The 21,076-nt window shown below is 39.0% G+C and overlaps 1 protein-coding gene across 8 annotated transcripts in view; it reads right to left on the reverse strand.

Annotated features, from left to right (window-relative positions):
- The window catches only part of tacc2 (transforming, acidic coiled-coil containing protein 2), a 269,026-nt gene that overhangs the window by 186,796 nt on the left and 61,154 nt on the right, over positions 1-21,076 (reverse strand). For 5 of the 8 annotated variants that reach the window (XM_060842045.1, XM_060842047.1, XM_060842048.1 and 2 more), the window contains exon 4: positions 7,912-8,019. The exons of 1 other annotated variant lie outside the window; for it this stretch is intronic. In XM_060842045.1, coding sequence (XP_060698028.1) covers positions 7,912-8,019 — 108 coding nt within the window. Of the gene's footprint in view, positions 1-1,533; positions 1,595-7,911; positions 8,020-8,139; positions 8,309-21,076 lie in introns of those variants that run through there. 2 more of the 8 variants (XM_060842049.1, XM_060842051.1) reach the window with 2 other exon arrangements.

The following is a 21,076-nucleotide window of genomic DNA, read 5'->3' on the forward strand; positions in this document are numbered from 1 at the left end:
ATGATTCTCTTTGACCGAAGTGTACTGATCCAGGAAAAAAATTCAATGTACTTATCAGGCCATAGAGTCACTGCAATAGCACCAGTATGCAAAATTGATTAAAATCAATGATGGCAAACCATGGACCATTGGCATGGAATTTCTAATTTTCATTCATTGCAGATGGATGACTTGCTGGGCAAGTACATGTGGAACATAAGGCCTCATGCCAATGGTGCATAAAATGTAAAGGGTCAAGGCTGCTATTTAAAACAAGGGGCACCAATGAATGTAGAACAGTGTTAACCAACAATAGCAATCACCAAAAATAAAACTACCTCAAAATTTTCTCTGTGTGCAGTAGTTTCGAAGAAAAATACATCTCATCTAACTCAATTGCCCGTGTTTTCAGTTTAACAGTCTACTTTTAATTAATATCACGAACAGATTATCTAGTCATTCTACTTCTTGCTGTGTGTGGAACTTTGGTATGCGCAAATTGAATGTCATGTTACCCCACATGACAACATAAATTACTTCCAAATTGATTTGCAGCATGAAACATTTTGAATGTCTAACGTCATGAAATATGCTATATAAATGCTAATTACTTTATAAATCAAAGTTCCAATTCTAACCTTTCGATATTTCACACTTTTGAGTTAAATATATATTGACTGATAAAGACTATCCATAACTTCCACTTTACACTGAAAGATATTCCCCACCTACCACAATGCTGCACTGACAGCCCAGGGATCACACTGCTTGAAAAATACGTTAAAATAACTTTCATTCACTCACTGGATTCCACTGTAAATAGGTAACAAGGAGTCTCATTCCTGAAGTATTTCAGTCATATACAATGACTGTCACATTCACTGTTCAGGCAAGAGCAAGGGAGAGAGCTTTAGACTTCCAAAACTCCCAACAATATTTTAAATTCAACTCTGCAGTCTTTTCCTGCTCAGTCAGAAAACATGAAATATAAACAAAATGAATCTCTGGTCATTTTGCTGTTCTTTTGCAAACATCCCACTGTGCTACCAAAACACAGTCTGCCTCCCTTTAGGAATGTTTACATAAATATTCTGCTTTTTTCCCTCGAGTACAATCAGATATATGTCTCCAACTTTCAGGCTGATGTAAGGGCTACAGAATTTAGAAGTCTATTGCTCATGTTATTGTCACCCATAAAGGCTGAACACTCCTCACAGAGTAAAAGAAAAGTATATTGTACAGCATCTCTAAAGAGCTTTTCATTTTAGTAACTCTTCACAGCAGGTTTATTGACCCAGGAAACTAAGAGTGAGCAATTCCTAAGTTTCCATGAAATGTATGCAAAACCTAATTCCGTCTGCAGTTACTACTTCAAGCTTAACTGACCAGCAAGACTGATCATTAAAATATGATCTGTCACATTGCACCACTGGGACTAACATACTGAAGTGGACTGAAGTCTACAAATTTTTGTTAAATCAGTTTCATGTTGCAATTATGTTTTACTGGTTTAAATATCCTTTAAAACAGATACAGAGAATATAACCTACTTACCAAGGCAGAAGTAAGCCAGCTGCGTTGTATTTGAAGTTTAAAATCTTTTCACAATGGACACTGTGAGGATGCAGTGTGTGTCACAGTGTGTTGCCCACAAACTGTAATGAATTCCAACAGCTAATACTGTAACAACGTACAAGTGTATCACTGTTATAAATGACAGAGAGGAACACTTAAAACCAGCTCATTAACAGTTTGTCGAGTTCACATTTGAAGCCACTATTCTTCAATGAAGTGCATTGAAGAGTGACTCACACAAAAGACTACTGGTTTTAAAACTGTAGACTTCCTACTGATGCTCCTCCCTATTGCATTGTCATGAAAGGTCAGTAACTGAGTGACAGCCAACAAGTGCATTTCAGACATCTGAAACTGCTGGCAGGCTGTGGGAGGCGGGGTGGTCAGCCGGATAAAACTCTATAGTACTCATAAACTGGGCCCACCCATTTCAATTTGCAGTTCACAGCTGACGATTCAGATGAAAAGGTTCCATTTACTCTCTCTCGTAAGGCTCTCAAATTACAGCATTTACTGTTTTAAATGTTCATACCTTTCACCCTTTTAGTGCAATTATTTTACTATGCTTCAAATGCCTATTTGCTTTTATTTGTTGTGATTCAAGCAAAATTGAAAATGGTTTTCACTTATTAATCTTAATAGTTCATAAAAAAAAACTCACTGAACAAAATAAACCAAGCCAACAAGTATATAACCCGTGGTAAATGAGCAATTCACTATGCTATGTTGATTTATAAGACACTGAGCCCTGATTTCAGCTGGGTCTTATTGAGTAAGATACCTGTTAGAAGAGAGGTGTGCAAAAATCCAAAGTTATGATTAAACAACCTCAAGAATGCAACTAAGTTATTTATTCTCAGAATGGTTTGATTTTGAAAAATATTTCTGGTCACTAATTCTGCTTTGTAGCTCTCATTAGCCCAACTAAACTGCACATAAGTTATGATAGAAAAAATATGCTGATATTGAATGCTGAAAAAGGGTTAATTTCAGAAGTGAACAAAGTGAAACTGGAATATGAATAAAGAATCTCATTGTACAAGAAAAATAGAAAACATGTATTCTATTTAACAGACACTGAGCTGGCGAGAAACTTTAAAAATATGAGTTCGGAAACACATTTTGCTCTATTCAAAATACATTTGTATTACAAGGACAATTTATTTTCAGAAATTCTATGAAATTTTTATCAATATAGAAAAGGGTCACATTTTTCAATTCAAACTCTGAGTTCAGTCAAATTCATGTACGAACAGATTTTTGAAAGAAAGGTGAGGAAAACATACCTTATTTGTGGCTGTTAGTGCAGCAGGATGATAGGCAAATAACATCTGACTGAAGTAATATTGTGGATAATTTTACAGAATCTGTGTAATGACCATTTTTCAGGCAATATCTACAAGCCTATTGCAATCTTCATCTATGTATCAATTCAAGCTTTCACCAATAATTCAGTTTCCTTATTCTTTGTTAAGCACAGTTCCACATTAATTCTTAGTTAATCATTGCTGATGATGTTAAACTGTTACTTGTAACCTAGCAGACATTTAGTTTTAAAGCTACTTCAAACAATGGCAAATTATTGAAATTCAGAATTAAAATACAATTCTCACTGGACTTTATGACAAAAAGCCTTTTGTTCTGAATGTTCTGAAAATAGGTTTGTTTGACAATCAGCAAAGAAGTTTTTATAAGATGTTTTTGTTCATAACTTTAAAAGAGATACAAACCAAAGATTTTTACTCCCTTTAAAGTGGCTGACAAGCTTAAATAAAGTTTCCAATTAAGCAATTAGATGTTAATTTTCAAAGGATTGAATTTCACAGTAAAATAATCTTGAACAGAAACTTTGGCTTTTCCTTCAAAAGGGTTGACTATCAAAAACTGTCACCTTTTCTCTAAAGTAGGGAGTTTATGCTCCAGTTGCATTATTGCACTTTAATCCAGGCTATAATACAATTTTTGTCATCTTATTTAGGGTCTTGTTTGGATAGCTATGGAGAGGATACTTCCTCTCATTGGACTCACTGTTTAAAAACCAGAGGTTGCCCATTTAAAACCAAGATGAGGTGAAATGTTTTCTCTGAGGGTTGTGAGTCTTTAGAAATCTTTTCTTACAAGGTGATGCAAGCAGAATTCCTTGAAATTTTTTTTAAGGCAGAGGCAGATAGAATCTTGTTAAACAAGTGGTTGAAAGATTTTCAGGGTTGATGGGAATGTCAATTTGAGGTTACGATTATTTAATGTAATTATCTAATTACATGATCTAATTGATTGGCAGAGCAGGATTAAAGGATGAATGGTGTACTCCCCCTCCTGATTTGCATGTTTATAAATGTGGGGCTGGGTGATGATGGTGATGGTGTTAGTGGGTATGAAGGACTGGAACAGAGATCTTAGGTGGGACCAAACGCATGGAGGTGTGAAGTGAGAAGTGTCTCATATCCTGGTTGTGGACTAGAGTGTGGGTGATGGGAACAGCTAGTCAAGATGGATAGTGGCCTAAAGGGTAGGATCAATACCACATGGGTCCTTTTCAGGGTGTTAGCTGGTAAAAGGTAAACATTCACAGTTACAGATGGAGGTCTGTTTGAAAGGCAGGTCCATTAGACAGGTTATTGTATCCAACAACACTCTAAGATAAATGTGTGGAGTGTCCACAATAAAAGGAGAATGTCAACCAGGATAGTGTCCACTCAGGAAGGAGATTTATTGGTCTTTATTGTGATGGAGATGTTGTATAAAAATATGGAAATATTGCTACAACTATACAACACTGTCGAAAGCACTAGGAGAAAGTGCATTCCTGAAGAAGGGCTTATGACTGAAACGTCGATTCTCCTGCTCCTTGGATGCTGCCTGACCTGCTGCGCTTTTCCAGCAACACATTTTTCATCATTGTTGAAAGCACGAATAGATTACTGGATAGTTCTAGTCTCTTTACTTAACAAGGGATATACGTGTATTGAAAGTTCACAGAAGGTACACTCAGTTGATTCTGGGATGAAAGTGTTGTCTTATGAGGAAGGATTGAACAGGTTAGGCCTATATTGTTTAGAACTTGGGAAATGAGAGATGATCTAATATGTCTGAGAGATGATCAGACATTGAGGGGACTGAATAGGTTAGATGCCAAGAGGATATCTCCCCATATGAGAAATACTGTTACTAGAGGCACAATTTAAAATTTACATGTCTTTCATTTCAGATGGAGATAATCATAGAATCATATAGTACAGAAAAGGCCCATCAAGTCTATACCACCAAAAACATACCATATACACCAAGCTCGCTTTTCCACACTTGCACCATAGCCTTGAATATTATGACACTTCAAGTGCTCATACAAGTACTTTATAAAGGTTATGAGTTATCCTGCCTCAACCACCCTCCCAGGCAGTGTATTCCAGACTTCTACCAACTTGTGGGAGAAAATATTTTTCCTTAAAACCCCTCTAAATGTCTTGCCTGTCACTTTAAAATTATGTTCACTTGTTATTGAGCCATAGGTGATGGGGTTTAGCTGCTTCCTATTCACCCTGTCCATGAATCTCATATCTCATGCACCTCGATCAAGTATGCCCTCAACCTCCTCTGTCGCAAAGAAAATCATCTGAGCTTATCCAGCCTCTATTCATAGCTGAAATGATCCACCTCCGGCAATAGCTTGGTAAATCTCCTTTGCATCTCTCCAGTGCAATCACAATCTTCCTACAGTATGGTGACCAGATCTGCACACAGTACCCCAAGGAAGAATTCTTTGTCAGAGTGAGTCAGTAAGTTTTGGAATTCTCTACCCTAGAGAGCAGTGCAGGCTGAATCATTGAGTATTAAGGAGGAGAAAGTGAGGACTGGAGATCAGAATCGAGAGTGTGGTGCTGGAAAAGTACGCAGGTCAGGCAGTGTCCGAGGAGCAGGAGAATCAACGTTTCGGGTATAAACCTTACATCAGAAATCATTCCTGTTGAAGGGCTTATGCCCGAAATATCAATTCTCCTGCTCCTTGGATGCTGCCTGACCTGCTGTGCTTTTCTAGCACCACACTGTCGACTCATTGAGCATTAAGGCTGACTTAGGCAGAGTCTTGATTGACAGGGGCATTGAGTTATGGGGAGTAAGTAGGAAACTGGAATTAAGGCCACAAACAGGTCACCGTGTCTTACTGAATGGAGGTGCAGACCTGATAGGCTGAAAAGCTTACTCCTGTATCTATTTCTTATGAGCCAGCATCTCCTATGATAGGTTTTAAAGATCCAATAGTAAATTCAATTCAGTAGCTAAAACAGAGAATTAAAAGATGTAAACAGTTCATTTTAGGAAATTCTCTTCAATTCTCTCCACTAATTTTCCTCCATCCTACATCTCTATGATTTCATAAGCACTGAAACCCTCACCTTACACAAGTGGGAGTCAAGTCTGAGTCTTGATAGTGAATTATAGCAAGTTATTTGAATGGAAACTAAACCCAATCTTGTCCACATGATAAGTGAATGTGCAGGTATTGTTATAGTCAAGAATGAAAACCCACATCAACTCAAGCACCAAACAGGTTATACTTTTTGCCAAATGGGTTGACTCAGTACATACAAGTCTTCCTGATTATAACGACTTAGCTATTCGCTGGTTAAAGCCAACCAATAATTAGGTGGAAACATGATCATTTTGGAATTAATTATCTATCAGAGGCATTATTGTTCAGGTGTTCATTAACAAAAACACTCTGCATCTGCTTCCAGCTTTATAGGATGTGCTGCAATGAACATATCTTAAATTTTAAGTGTCCTTAGACCAACAGTAATACTCAACATGTAAATTTCCATGATTGCAAATTTGTTTGTGGAACAGAACAAGAATAACTCATTCACATAACCCACTATTTTTGGTGCAATTCAATAAAAAGATTGGATGTAAATACAGTTCTGGGATATACATTTCTTTAACTTTTTCAATTGTGTTTTTACGTTTAACCTAAGAAATGTCCAAAACAAAAAGTACACCATGTGGTCTGTTTTAGCTCATGTTGTGGCCTCAAGTCTTTCGAGTGAAATGGTGTTGGGCACAACTCCTGATGTTAACCCTTCAATTGCAGTTGCAATAAGCCCACAAAACCATTAACACAATTACACCATGCTGATGTTTTTAGCCATTGCATAGTAGCATTTATCAATCTTACTGAGTTCTGATGTCAGTTGAATGTCACTAACTTCTTGCAGTGTCTTGAAATAGTATATAATTTGCAATTTTGGAAGACTGACAGCACTTCAAAAGCATTTCAATGACTACGGAATGTTTTAAGACATCTGGTGGTTATGAAAATTGCAACATAAATGTAAGTCTTCATCTTTTCTTTCAGTCTGTCAAGTCAGCAAACAATTTTATATTACTGTCTGTACCAAGAAAACAAGCCGCTGCTCAATCTACTGTAAACAGTGACTTCTCTCTCTAAAGCTTGACTTTTGTATGCTTTTACATTCAAATTGAGAGTAAAATGTATCAATTTATTTTGAAAGCAATGGGATATACAGCACACTCCAGATGTCACAATCAATTACAAAACAATACCATCACATATAAAGGGAAAGAAAGCTAGTTAATTCCCACTTCTAACTTTGAAACAAGCTAAATTGCATGAGATAACAATAAGCTAAGTTACAGCTGCCAGTACAGAGAAATATTCTATCACATTAAAGAATATACGTGAAAAGAATCAATCTCGATCCACAGGAAGCAAATATCCATCAATAAACCACCAAGGAGGGGACCGAGATCAATGAAATTAACTCCAACCTTACATCCCTCAATAAAAAAACTGAAAATTTATGTTTTCTCAACAAATTGCTTGAAAGTTTTATGATGTTAAATTAAATTAAATGATGACAAAAGGTTTTGAGTTTGCCTCTGTGTGCAAGTATGTGCAAGTATACTTAATACACGTTATAATTCCTTCAAAATTTTAACAATATTAACAAAATTATCTAAGGTGGTGATATAATGATTCAGATACAATTACATCCTCTGGTTGTGACAATATTTGGTGAGGAGGAATCACCAGATTATCAGTGGGAGGAGAGAAGCTAAGAGAAATTTCTTTACATTTGTTTGAGTATGGGACATTTGCCACAGGAAATAGTTGAAGCAATGCATCAATTATGAGAAAAGCAGATTCATTTTGAAGCAAAGAATGATGCAAAGATTGTTGAAGGAGCTGGGCAGTGGGATAAGAATTTGTTCCAGCAAAGACACAATGATCCAAAGAATCAATTCCTGTGCCGCCAACATTCATGATTCTAGTTATTATGAAAATTCATTAATTTAAGTGGGATGGCAGTTTGTCCAACTATTTCAGTCTTTTTCTACCTTGTGGTCAGGCTGTTGTTATCCAATGCACCTCTTGTTACTGTGCAAATTATACTCTCAGCATCCTTTTCATGTGGAGGTGGTGAAGAGGCAAATTCAGGAGAAGGACTAGTCAACAGAGAGCAGGAAAAGGAGAATTAGAAATTGGAATGCTCATATTCTTACTATTACTATTTTATAACAATATAAATATACTTATGTGAATGTATAAATGCAAGATCTGTATACCTTTCAGTCTTTAATCCTTTCTTAAATCCTTTTTCAGTTATTTTGACCTCAGTGTTTGCACATACAGCAGGCAGAACCTCCTCTTCCTTTGCATCTGCTAATGTGTGGAGAGAACTGTGGCTTCGTGTGGCTGATGGTTCTATTGCAAGTAAGAACTCATTTCCAAATTCATTATCAGACACACAAGATTGTTTCTTAATGGAATTTGAATCTATTCCAGCACAGCTCCCTGATGGTAGAACACCTATAATGCTTTCCTGTTCTTTGGCATCAATTTCTAAGCTGCTTTCAGTTCTGTCTCTCAAGTGCAATAAGAGCAGGTGTTCAGATGCACTGCTGGGTTCCTTGTTTTCAATGGTCACGGATTGGAGGACCTGCATTCCCTGTGACGCAGCATGGTTTTTACAATCTGTGCCTCCTGCTGAGATGATCTTGTTCTCCACATCCCCTGGGAGTTTGTCATTTCCTAAAGTAAAATCCATCTCCAAATTTAATTCCTTCTCACAGGTACTATGTGACATTAGATTGTCATATTGTTCGCTGTCTGAAGCTACATCCAAAAGCTGGTTTACTTTGACAGCTTCAGAAACAGTGAGATTGCAAAGAGGAAACTCTGTCTCCGAATCTGTTCCAAAAGTCTTGCCTTTTTTAATGCTCCCAAAACTATTCTCAGGAACACTTTCTTTTCCACTCAGGTTCAGGGTCTGTTGTTCTTCACTGCCATATGTTTGACTTAAAATTTGTTCTTTTGCTGTTGTATCACAGTGTAGGGAATTACAAGTTAACTCCTTGAATTCTGGGATTACACTTATAAGGCAATCCGTATTTGCAACAGCTATATTTTCTTTTGTTTCATTAATGGATATTTGTTGAGCTTTGCTGAGTGTACCGCTTGTCATTTCCTGCAGTTCAGGAACAATATCAGAGCTGGATAACAACTGCACATTTCCTGGAAGTACAGAAATGTCTATAACCTTCTCATCAAAGCATGCTTTTTCTTTGAAGATACTCAAATTTTTTTCATCGTTGCTTGACTGTTGTTTAATGTCACAGCTGAAATGTAATAATTTATCCTCATTTTTCTCAGTAGCAAATTTCTGAGAGCTAGACAACAATTCTGTAGACTCCTGGACTAAAACATTCTCATTATCAATCATAATCTTGCTTGCCTCTTTGCTCTCGCTATCAATCAGAATGTTGCTTTCCTCTTTGCTTTTAGTGTTGCAAGTTTGTTCTGCCTCATTCTCAAAGTTCAATGACATTGCCTTCAGCTCCACTTCTTCAGGGTCCTGACACATGGGTGTCAGCTTCGTGGCTTCGATGACACTTTCTTCACCAACTTTAAGGTTCTTCAGATCTTTTTCTGATTCTTCACTTAGGTTTTGGTCCTTGACACTGTCAAAATTGGAAGCCAATAAATAATCTTTTCCATTCCCTGGCTCAAGAATCTGCAAGTTGGATTGAAATCTTGCTGTGTCTGAGGACACCGTGATTTCAGTATCAGACTCTAGTTTAAGCGTGTTCTTTTCTGAGATGCTCTCTTCTGTACTAACATCTGAAAGCTTTTCCCTCAAGTCCATATTATAATTTTTTGAAAGACTAGATGGTAATATCAAGGTGGTATCTGAACACTGGTTATCTTCAGTATTGTCAACTTCTTTCAAGGTTTCTGTCTTCATTCCACTGCTGCATATTTGCTGTTGCTTATTACTGAAAGCCATGAGTTCAGGAGTGACAGAATCCTGAAATTTTGGTGGTGCCAATTCCATGCTTGCTGGATTAGTAATAGTCTCTACAGCACTCTGTAAGGAAGAGACAGCTTTTCCATCAGGTCTTATCTCTTTGATTCTATTGCCGCATATCTGCTGCTCATTACTAAAAATGGATACTGTCTCTACACCTTTTACATCAGGCATCTGAATATCGAGTATCAATTCTGTAGTTTCTGGAAACAAATCAGCTGCAATGCCAATTTGAAGGCTGTCTATCCTTTCAGTCTGTTGGTCACCAGTGAAGCCCATTATATTCTCCGACAGGGCAAGTTGTGTGCAAGTTGTCAATTCCTTTCTCACTGTAAACTCAGGGTCTTCCACACTTGTGCTTGATACCTGCACAGTTTCTTCATGGAGGTTTTCTTTTGATTCATCAAATACGAGTTCTTCTTTTAGATCTCCATAAAAGCTTTGCAATTGTTCTTTTCCTTTTGCTTCACCACGAATGGGGAGGCTAGCTGTCAGTTTCATGGCTCCTGTGGGTACAGGCTCACTGCCTGTCTGATAGCACATGTCAGAAATGTCATCTTCCATTGCACTGATACCTGTTTGCAGATGTTCATTCACAACAGGCAGGGATCTTTTTGATGTGTTAGGAACCTGCAAATCAGGTGTCAACTCAATGACTTCTGAAACCATCTTAAGCCTGCAAAGATTTTCTTCAGAGACGTTTTCTTTTGCCTCATTGCTACATACTTGCTGTTGTTGATTACTAAAACTAGACAATGCTTCTTTCACTCCTTCTTGACAATGGGCCACTTCATGGGGAATTGGTTTATATGGGAGGTCTTTAGCTGTATCCAGTTGGAAGCCATGTATATTTTCAACATATATTTCCTCATTCTGTTCATCACAGCATTTTATCTGTTCATTGTTTTCACAGCTGAGCCCCAGTAGATTTTCCACTATCTCCTCTGTGGGACGATTCTCCGAGCCAGCTGTTAATTCTATTGTCAGTTTAGTTCCATTTTCGACTCCAGTCACAAGACTGCACACATTATTCTCAGGGCTTTTTTCTTTTGTTGGACTCCTGCAGATTTGTGGCTGAGACAGATCATAATCTTCTGCTTCATGTGCTTGAGGAATGGGTGGATTCTGCATCAATGTGATGGATTCCAGAAGGGTGGCTTTCAGACCTACCTGAAGACTGCTCATATATTCAGCAGCAATATTTACATTTGTTGCATTCTCACTGGTTTGCTGATGTTGCACATCAGGCTCAAGGCTCAATGCCTCTTTCAACATCTCAGAATTAAGATGCTGAGCAGGACATTCTGTGGCTGAGTGTTGTGGAATATTTTCTTCGCCTTGTTGAAGACAACCTACATTTTCCCTAAAGTAATTGTCTTCTATTCCTCTTGTCAATATTTGCTGCTGTTTTTCATCAACATTAAAACCCAAAAGTTCCTGATTCATTTCATTTGTACTGAGATCCAGAAGGGCTTTAGGGGTCAAAATAGTTTGCAGAGTTTCTGCATTCATTTCTGGGGATGGCTGTTTCAATTCAGTGTCCTGCAGCGTTACAATAGCGCAGCCAAAATCCTTTGATGATTTTTCTTTGGTTGTAGCATCCTGAAGATTCAGTGCTGATTCTGAGCTTGTTAACAGTGTAGTATCTACAAAACCTTCCTCATTTGTACTGAGATCCAGAAGGGCTTTAGGGGTCAAAATATTTTCTATAGTTTCAGTAGCAGTGAGAAAGCAGCACAAATTTTCTTCAGTCACTTCTTTTTTCCCATTCTCACCTACTTGCTGGTGTTCACTGCTGCATCCAATTCCTGCCCCTTCCAGGTTTGTAATATCAGGAATCTGGCAGCTGACTGCTGACTTCCATGCTTCTGGAGTTGAAATGTTTTCAATGGAATTTTGGTCACTTTCTTCCAATATTTTTTCTTTTCTCTCATGGTCTGCCTGCTGTCTGCTGAACTCCAGTAATAGATTACTATTTTCCTCCACCTCAGGTTTCTCTACACCAGTTGACAATTTAATAGTTTCTGGAGGAAAAGTATTTTCCACAGATACTAGAGACATTTCTGCATTCATTTCTGGGGATCTATATTTCAATTCAGTGCCCTGCTGCGATACAATGGAGCAGCCAAAATCCTCTGATGTCTTTTCTTTGGTTGTAGCATCCTGAAGATTCAGTGCAGATTCCATGCTTGTTGACAGTGCAGTATCTACAAGACCTTCCTGATATCTGTAAACCTCTTCCTTATAATCCTTTTGCTGTTCTTCATGAACAGATATTTGTAGCTGTTCCCCACTGAAGGGCAGAAATGCCTCTTTCATTCCAATGTCAGCCACCTGCTGAGAGGTCAGCAATGATTCCACTCCTTCTTGGTCAGTCTGAAAGCTGCACACTTTCTTTTTGGAGAGATTTTCTGTCATTTCTCCACATGCTACTTCCTGTTCGCTATCGTAAATCAGTGGTAGTTGTTCATTTCCTGTAGCTTTGGAACCAATGTTCTGGGTTGCAGAAAATAATTTCTTGGTTTGTTGGAACAGACTCATTTCTGCACCAATTGGAAAGCCATAAGATGCACCCTCAGACATTGTAACTTGCTGCTCCCTGACATGTGTTTGCTGTTCTCCGTGGCTAAAAAATGTCTCTGTTAGTCCATCAGTGCTAGGAATCTCTGAGCTGGGTGACAAATCTGTACTCATGGGAATAACCTTTACAGTATCTGTCTGAAGGTTCTGCATGTTGTCTTCAAAGTCTTTTCCTTTGACTATTTCACTGTTTGCCAGCTGCTGTTCATTGCTAAATCCCGTTAACAATAATTCTCCATGTCCCACTGTATCAGGATTTTGCATACTAAGTGGTAATTGAGAGACTTCTGAATTACTGCTTCTTCCAAGCTTCTGAGGGCTGTCTGATAATTTTGTGCAGAAGCCTTCTTTGAACACACTATCACACAAATCCTGTTGCTCATGAGCAAAGTCCTCTGACATTCTTGCTTTAGTTGTAGCATCCAGAATAGTCAATGCCAATCCTGTGTCTGTTGAGTGAATACTAATTTCGAGACCTTCCTGAAGGCTGCCTACACTACCCTCATAATCCTTTTGTTGTTCTTCATTGATCAATGTTGGTAGCTGTTCCCTATTAAAGATAGGTAAGGCCTCTTTCATTTCAGTGCCAGCAGTACACTGAGGGACCAGCCATGATTCTACTCTTTCTGAAATCACATCTCGGCGATCTGTCTGGAAATTGCACACTTCTCCTTTACCAGGGCTTCCTTTGATTTCTTCCAGTCCTGTCAGTTGTACACTGCCATAGCTCAAACCCTCCTGTTCATTTGTCGTGTTTGTTGAGTCGATATTCTGAGGTGCAAGTGGTAAATCCATTGTTTCTGAAAACAAAGTACTTTCCATAACAGGACTGCATATATTTTTGTCTGACACTTTCTCTTGCTTTTCACTGCTGCATGTCTGCTCACTCCTGGCAGACAAAACTGACTCTTTCACTTCAGCTGTACCGGGAAAGATCGAGCCAGCTGGCAGCTGCGTGGCTGCTGGGATTGTAATATTTTTTATCATCTGATTCTTGCTCAGATCTTCTTGACAGAGTGTTTCCACAACACATCTTGATGTTTGTCCAATGGAATGGCTGAAATCCGATAGCTTCTCCACTGTTGCTTCTTTCGAGTCACTGTTTTGATCATTAGGCAATAACTCTCTGCTCTCTGCGAATATGGAACTTTCTAACTTAGCCTGTAAGTCACACTTGCTCTCATGTGCTTGCTCTTGAATAGTGCCAGATGACAGTGCCTCTTTTGTTGTAAATGTAATAGGAACCCCAGAGTTCTGTGGTAATTCCACATACTCTGTATGAGGGTAATGCACATTTCCTTCACAATCTTTTACTTTGCTGTTACTTGTCTGACATTGCTCAGTACTGAGAACCAATATCTCATCTACATTCACTGTGTAAGGAGTCCCAGAGCTTGGGGTCATCTCAACTGTGTCTAGCAACATCATGTTTTCCACACCCATGTCCTTTTGTAAGCAGGACAGCCCCTTTGCAGACATTTCCAAACAACCCTCAGTTTGCATCTCACCGGTATCTTCTCGCTGTTCACTCGGAGGTTTTATATTCAGTAGTTCTCCTTTCACTTTCTCTGAATCAGGAGACTGAGATCGAGGAGTAAGTCCCATTTTATCCTGCAGCAGCCTATTTTCTACCCCGGTTTGAAGGGTAGCCCTATTTTTCTCAAGTCTGTCATCTTTATTTTTGGTACTGCAGACCTGCTGGTCATTTTGGAATTCCTGGATGGAGTCCAAGTTCTGACAGAGTGGTGATTCAGATATTTTTGGAAAAGAAGAGATTTCCATGTCACCTTGTACTGTTGATAACTTTTGTTCCAAAAATTCTGTTTGCTCCTCACTGCCTTCTGTTTGCTGGTTACCATCATTGCAAAATCCTGGAAGTACATCTGGTGTGTCTTTTGAGTAACTACTCTGATTACTCAGTGCTGAACTGGCATTTTCTTGAAGATTCCACACATTGCCATCATAAATCTTTATTTTTGATTCACTGGCACAAATCTGCTCTTTATCATTATAAACTGGTTCTGTTCCTATTGGCACCAATCCATCAATCATTTCAGGGCTGATTGGAAGTACAACATCTTTCATGTCCAACTCTTCTTCACAAGCATTAGTTTTTGTCTCCTGATTACAAGTTTGACCCTGTTCGCTGTCACAACTGAGAACCATTGGCATTTCTCCTGTTCCTTCAGTACAGGGATTCTGCTGGCCTGAAGGCAGGGCTGAAGTTTCTGGAATATTCTCTCTTTCGGTTACAAGGTTGCAGACACTTTCTGTGAAGAAATCTTGTTGATCTGTATTGTTTGCTTTCTGTTGCTCATCACCGACTGCTAACAGTGTCACATTCAGTTGAGAAGGATCAAAATCTGATGTGTAGATAGACAATAACTCCATGTTTGCAAGGCTTCGTTGATGTTCTGCGCTCATCAGAAAACTGGACTCATTTTCTTCATTGATAGATGCATGGTGGTGATCAATACCATGACTTAAACTCAATTTATTCCCCTCCAGCACCACTCCCTCAGACAAATTTACTGCATATTCTAACACTGAAGTAGAGCTCTCTGTCTGTTTAAGGGTGACCTTTGGTGAAAGACACTTTTCTTCTTTATCAGTGACCACTTCTTTCACAAACTGCTCATTTTCAGCTTTGGGTAGAGGATGAATGACAGCATTGTGGCCTGTGACTGCCACATGCTCAGTATGTTTCTCTATATGTACGGCTGTCAGATACATTGGGTCTTGGGTTTCGAACATTAACAAATTGCCTTTGCCACCTGCGCTTTTTGCAGGATTTTCCTCCCTGATGGTTTCTTCAGTTCCTGATTCTGGCAACATGAGGCTGCACTTAGTCTCTGGAGCAGGTAACTGAACGCTCCCTAGCGTGCCCTGGGGTGAAAGATATGAGTCGTGCTCATCTGTTTTGTCCAGCTGCTCATCACAATGCAGTAGATCTGAGAATTTTTCCTTCACTACACTCACTGCAGCATTTCCTTGTACTGGGAAGGAACTGGTTTTCAGGCAGTGACCAGTATCTATTGCCCCAGATGTATTTGTATCACCAAATATATAATTAACTTTAAAGGTGTCTCCTTCCAACACAGTGTCTTCCAGTGAAGACCACAAGCTATTTTTATTTTTAGTTAACACAGGAACCTTTGGATCTGTGGTAATCTGAAGTTCTGTTTTCTCTTTGCATTCTGGTGATACATCCTTTTGCCTTCCCAGGATTTCTTGAGACGTAGCATTGAGCTTGTTTTCAATGTTACTTTCAGGAGACTGGCCACCATTGTTTCCTGTTTTGGGGCTGTTAATAGTGGAAAAGTTTTAAAATTACTCGCTAAAATACCAACATCAACTCTGTCACAGAAATAGGTGGTAGTTCATTCAGTCCACATGCAGCAGAATTAATGTGTCGAAGCCAAGCACTGCATGCATTCAGGCAGTGATCAATTTGATGTTAAATTAGCAACTCCTTTAATATCATAATCACTAGCCAGGAAAGTCCCACAATCAATCAGTATCTGACAAAGAAAAATCAATGGTCTTATTTCAAGCAGAAAATTATCAAAAAGTTTCACATACTTTGTGTCAACATTAAAACCTCAAAATTATTTTTGCCGCATGCTGTATAAAAGCTGCCTTTATATCTCCATCCTTATTATCATGACAGAAAGACAGTGACAATGGAGAAGCTTAAACATACATATTCTGCAGCAAAAACAGAAAATTGTGGAATATAGGATTACAACAGAACCCACGTCATCTACCCAAAACCTCAACTGTACTCCCCTCTGTCCGAGAATGGTGCCTGTGTGTCTCCAGAATTTTCTGCTTTCATTCCTACAGCATTTACAGAATTCTGCTACTGTTTGTGGTACTACATCTTATTCATAACAGTTCTACACAGAAAGAGAATGAGAAGAAAAATGCCTCTTCTGACCATGAAAGTCACATAACATTTCTATTAATTCTATTAGGAACTAGTCGAGTGTGTGGTGCTGGCACCTGATGAAGGGCTTATGCCCGAAATGTCGATTTCCCCTGCTCCACAGATACTGCCTGACCTCCTGTGCTTTTCCAGAACTGCCCCCTTGACTCTGATCTCCAGCATCTGCAATCCTCACTTTTTCCCATTAGATAATTAGCACTTCCGGTCAGATCAACCCTAATATTTATGGGAAGGAGTGAAAATCCTCAGTGGTGGGCAGAAAAAACCTTTTCTTTATTTGGAACTTTTTAATTCTGTTACTCCCCCAGTAACCAGCCAGATTGATCATCTCTTGCGAGCTGTCAGGTAAGAGAGACAGCAGCAGACAGCCATAGCCCAGAGTGGCCAGGGAAGATTTTCATGTGGGTAAACGAACTACACCATATCAATAACAAGAGGAAAGGAGGGAAAGATCACGAAGATTGAAGAGGGATTCAGACCAGTGAATCTATTGTTGTAGTTTCATGCCTCTGTTACATCTATTCTGATGCTTCTGCATTCCATACCAGTTCTTCTCATATGTCTTCCTTTCTTCTTAACCGAGAATTCCTTTATGCATCATTAGTATGTGCAACAAGGCCCTCAATCATGTTTGGTCTCTTCCCATATTTCTGCTCTCAACCCTTACCCTCATTCCCAGAACAACAACAGAATTCCCCTTGTTCCCACCTTCCATCCCGTCAGCTTCCAGATCTGATTTCTGATACCACTAAACAGGTCCTCCCCTCCCTTTTTAGAATTGCAAAGGAATAGTTCTCTCCACAATACTCTGGTTCATAACTCACTCAGTCTAAATATTCAAAAACTTCATCTTTTGATTAGGCACTTTACTGCCTTCAAGACTCAACATTATTGTCAACAATTTAGATCTTAACCCTGACCCAATTGTTTAGACAACACCTATTGTCAACAATTACGCTTTCCCAGTTACATCATCTCCAGACCCATCTTTTGTCATTTTATCCTTTTGCCATGTCATCTCTTTCGTATTCCATCTTATGACAGACTTTGCCTTTTGTTCTTTCTTCTGCATTTGTATAAACATTTTTGCAGTTCTTTTACAAGTTCTAAGCTGAACCCTGGCAATTTGGCAGAAGTGCATTCAGCAGTTGGTCTCTTTGTCTCATTCAAGGTCTCTTTGTTCAGTAATAATCCCCAGGACTTTACCATTAAGTGTATAAGTCTTGCTAAGATCTGCTTTCCCAAAATGCAGCACCTCGCATTTATCTAAATTAAGCTGCATCTGCCACTTCTCAGTCCATTGGCCCATCTGATCAAGATCCCGTTATAATCTGAGGTAACCTTCCTCGGTGTCCATGATATCTCCAATTTTGGTGTCATCTGCAATCTTATTAACTATACCTCTTATGCTCACATCCAAATCATTTATATAACTGAGAAAAGTAGTGGATCCAGCACTGATCCTTGTGGCACTCCACTAGTCACAGGCCTCCAGTCTGAAAAACAACTCTCCACCACCATCCTCTGTCTTCTACCTTTGAGCCAGTTCTGTATCCAAATGGCTAGTTCTCCCTGCATTTCATGAGATCTAACCTTGCTAACCAGTTTCCCATGGGGAATCTTGTTGAATGCCTTACTGAAGTCCATATAGATCACGTCCACCGCTCTGCCCTCATCAATCCTCTTTGTTACTTCTTCAAAAAGCTCAATCAAGTTTGTAAGACATGATTTCCCACGCACAAAGCCATGTTGACTATTCCTAATCAGTCCTTGCCTTTCCTTGTACATGTACATCCTGTCCCTTAGGATTCCCTCCAAAAACTTGCCCACCACCTGATGAAGGGCTTTTGCCCGAAACGTCGATTTCGCTGCCTGTTCGTTGCTGCCTGAACTGCTGTGCTCTTCCAACACCACTGATCCAGAATCTGGTTTCCAGCATCTGCAATCATTGTTTTTACCCTGCCCACCACCTATGTCAGGCTCACTGGTCAATGGTTCCTTGGCTTGTCCTTACCACCCTTCTTAAACAGTGGCACCACGTTAGCCAACCTCCAGTCTGGCACCTCACCTCTGACTATCGATGATACAAATATTTCAGCAAGGGGGCCAGCAATCACTTCCCTAGCTTCCCAAAGAGTCCTAGAGTATACCTGATCAGGTCCTGGAGATTTATCCATTTTTATGAATTTCAAGACATCCAGCACTTCCTCCTCTGTAATATGGACATTTTTCAAGATGTCACCATCTATTTCCCTACATTCTATACATTCCATGCCCATTTCCACAGTAAACATTGGTGCAAAATACTTGTTTAGTATCTCCCCCGTGATTCCATTGTTAGAATTCCGTGATGAAATTTCAAATGTTTACTGCAGCAAACTCTCACTAAAATAACAGCAATACCTAGCAAGTTATTGCACTTAACCAGAGAAAAGATACTCTTAGTAATGCTTTGATGTAATTGATAATCTCACATTGCATACATGCATAGGAATGTTATCAGACACGAGTAGAAACATAGGAAAATGGTGTTGCAATAGTACAAAACATTAGTCAGACTGTATCTGGGGTACTGCATAGTTTGGACCCCTCACTTGAGGAAGCAAGTAATTGCATTGGACACAGGTGCCAGATGCAATCTGACCAGTGCTTTATATAATTGCAACAATATTTTCCTACTTTTCTACTCCAGTATCTGCAAACATTCCCATGCATATATGCAACGTGGGATTATCAGTCCCATCAAACTAAGGGTTATCATTTCTCCGGTTAAGGGCAGTTCACTAGATTGATTCCAGAGGTGGAAGGATTTTCTTCCAGAGAAACTGAGAAGTTTAGAAGGGTGAGAGGAGATTTAATTGAGGTATATAAGATGCTGAAGGGAATTGGCAAAGTAAATGTAGAAAGAATGCTTCCTCATGTGGGGCAATCTGGAATGAGAGTTCATACTTTTAGGATAACGAATGGCAGATTTAAAACAGATAAGGAGAAATTAATTCTCTCAAAAGGTTGTGAATCTGTGGACTTTGTTTCCCCAGATGGGCGTCAGGACACTGACTAGATTTGAGGAGGAGATAGACAGATTTTTGATTAGTGATTGGTTTGTCAGATTATGGACCGCTGGCAAGAAAATGGAGATGAGGCCAAGATGAGATCAAGCACAATTGTAATAAACAGCGAAGTGGGTTCTCGAAGCTGAGTTGCTTACTCCTACACTTAATTCTTATGTATATCACAACATGCACTCCACGGGATTACAGTCTTTAAAGCCCCACCTCTTCCATCTTCCAATCAGTTCACATTTTCCAATTCTATTGATTTGTAGCATCAAGAAACCACCAAAAGGTTCTTCCCTCAGATTCTGGAGAGTTTTCAAACCGAACATCAGCAATCAGGCTCACTCCAGCAAATTCTCCTCCTGACTTCTCAACGACAATTGTCCAGACCTGTAGATTGCTACAGGATACATTCTCTATGACAAACAGTCTGTCTGTTATCTTGCAAAGCACTCACAGCCTTCCCTCTAACTACCTAAGCTTAGTCTTTCAACTGCCATTGAGACCTCTCACTTGCTTGTCTGTCCAAAAACATGGAGACCAGAAGGCTAGCCATACTGTGCCCACCTGCTCATACCTTTATTTCAGGTGTGAATATTTGGCAACTTGCTTTGTAGCTCTTCATCTACCCGCCCCCATCCCCATGGTAACCAAGCCACCAATGGGTGTTCTTGAACAAATTAAACAGATCACATGAACTTTCTCACTACCCCATTTTACCGTGAATTAAAGAGATAGTCCCAAAACATAATCTTATAAAATCTTGCAGACATTAAAAACAACAATAAGGAATGTTGCCTCACCTTCAGGATTTTGTCTTTTCTCTTCCAAAAGGAAGATAGCATTTTATAACTTTAGTATATAATCTAAACTAAACTGAATTGCAGCTCATCTCATTGCCTTTTGTAGGTCCTCTAGCGATATTGGCTATCGCGTTTGCCAACACATCCCTGATAGTATTTTTTAAAAATCCATGTGTGAGGAATATTTTGCAATGGTTCTCAAAAAATATTAACTATGAGATATGAGTGCTCGGTTTTATTTTATATTTACCACATCTAAATGAAAGATTTACACAAAAACTCTAGTCTTATGTGAGAGAAAAGAGGGGAACATTGCTTTGTTAGCTCATGTTGTTTTTCAATTCCCAGGCCATTAAAGAAAATAATTTTTAAGGTTGCCCATACTATACCGGTCTATCAGATAGCTTTATGGGACATATGTACCAGACTAAGAAACTAATAAGTGCTGTCTCAGGGGCACTTCAAAGCAGAGGGTAATTGTGTCGTTACAGTAAAGAACCGTAATGCTCCTTATGATTGAGTTCATAAATCAATATTCACTGATGTGCAGACACAGATGATGTCAGCTTTTGCAGGGCAGTGATGAATGCTATATTGAATTCAGCAGATGTGAGCATTCCTGCTGAGAAAAATCAAAGGTTTTATCGCAAAATTAGATTTCAACCACTGCACATATTAGCACACTGTATAATTTTATCAGAATGACAGTTGAATGTACTTTAACGGATTAAAATCATTTTGTATATAAAAGAAACATTAAAAAAAATTAATCAAAAACTCTGAATTCAAAAAGCATGTAGGCTACTA

The sequence above is a fragment of the Hemiscyllium ocellatum genome, chromosome 22 (genome assembly GCF_020745735.1).
Source record: "Hemiscyllium ocellatum isolate sHemOce1 chromosome 22, sHemOce1.pat.X.cur, whole genome shotgun sequence".
NCBI lineage: Eukaryota > Metazoa > Chordata > Chondrichthyes > Orectolobiformes > Hemiscylliidae > Hemiscyllium > Hemiscyllium ocellatum.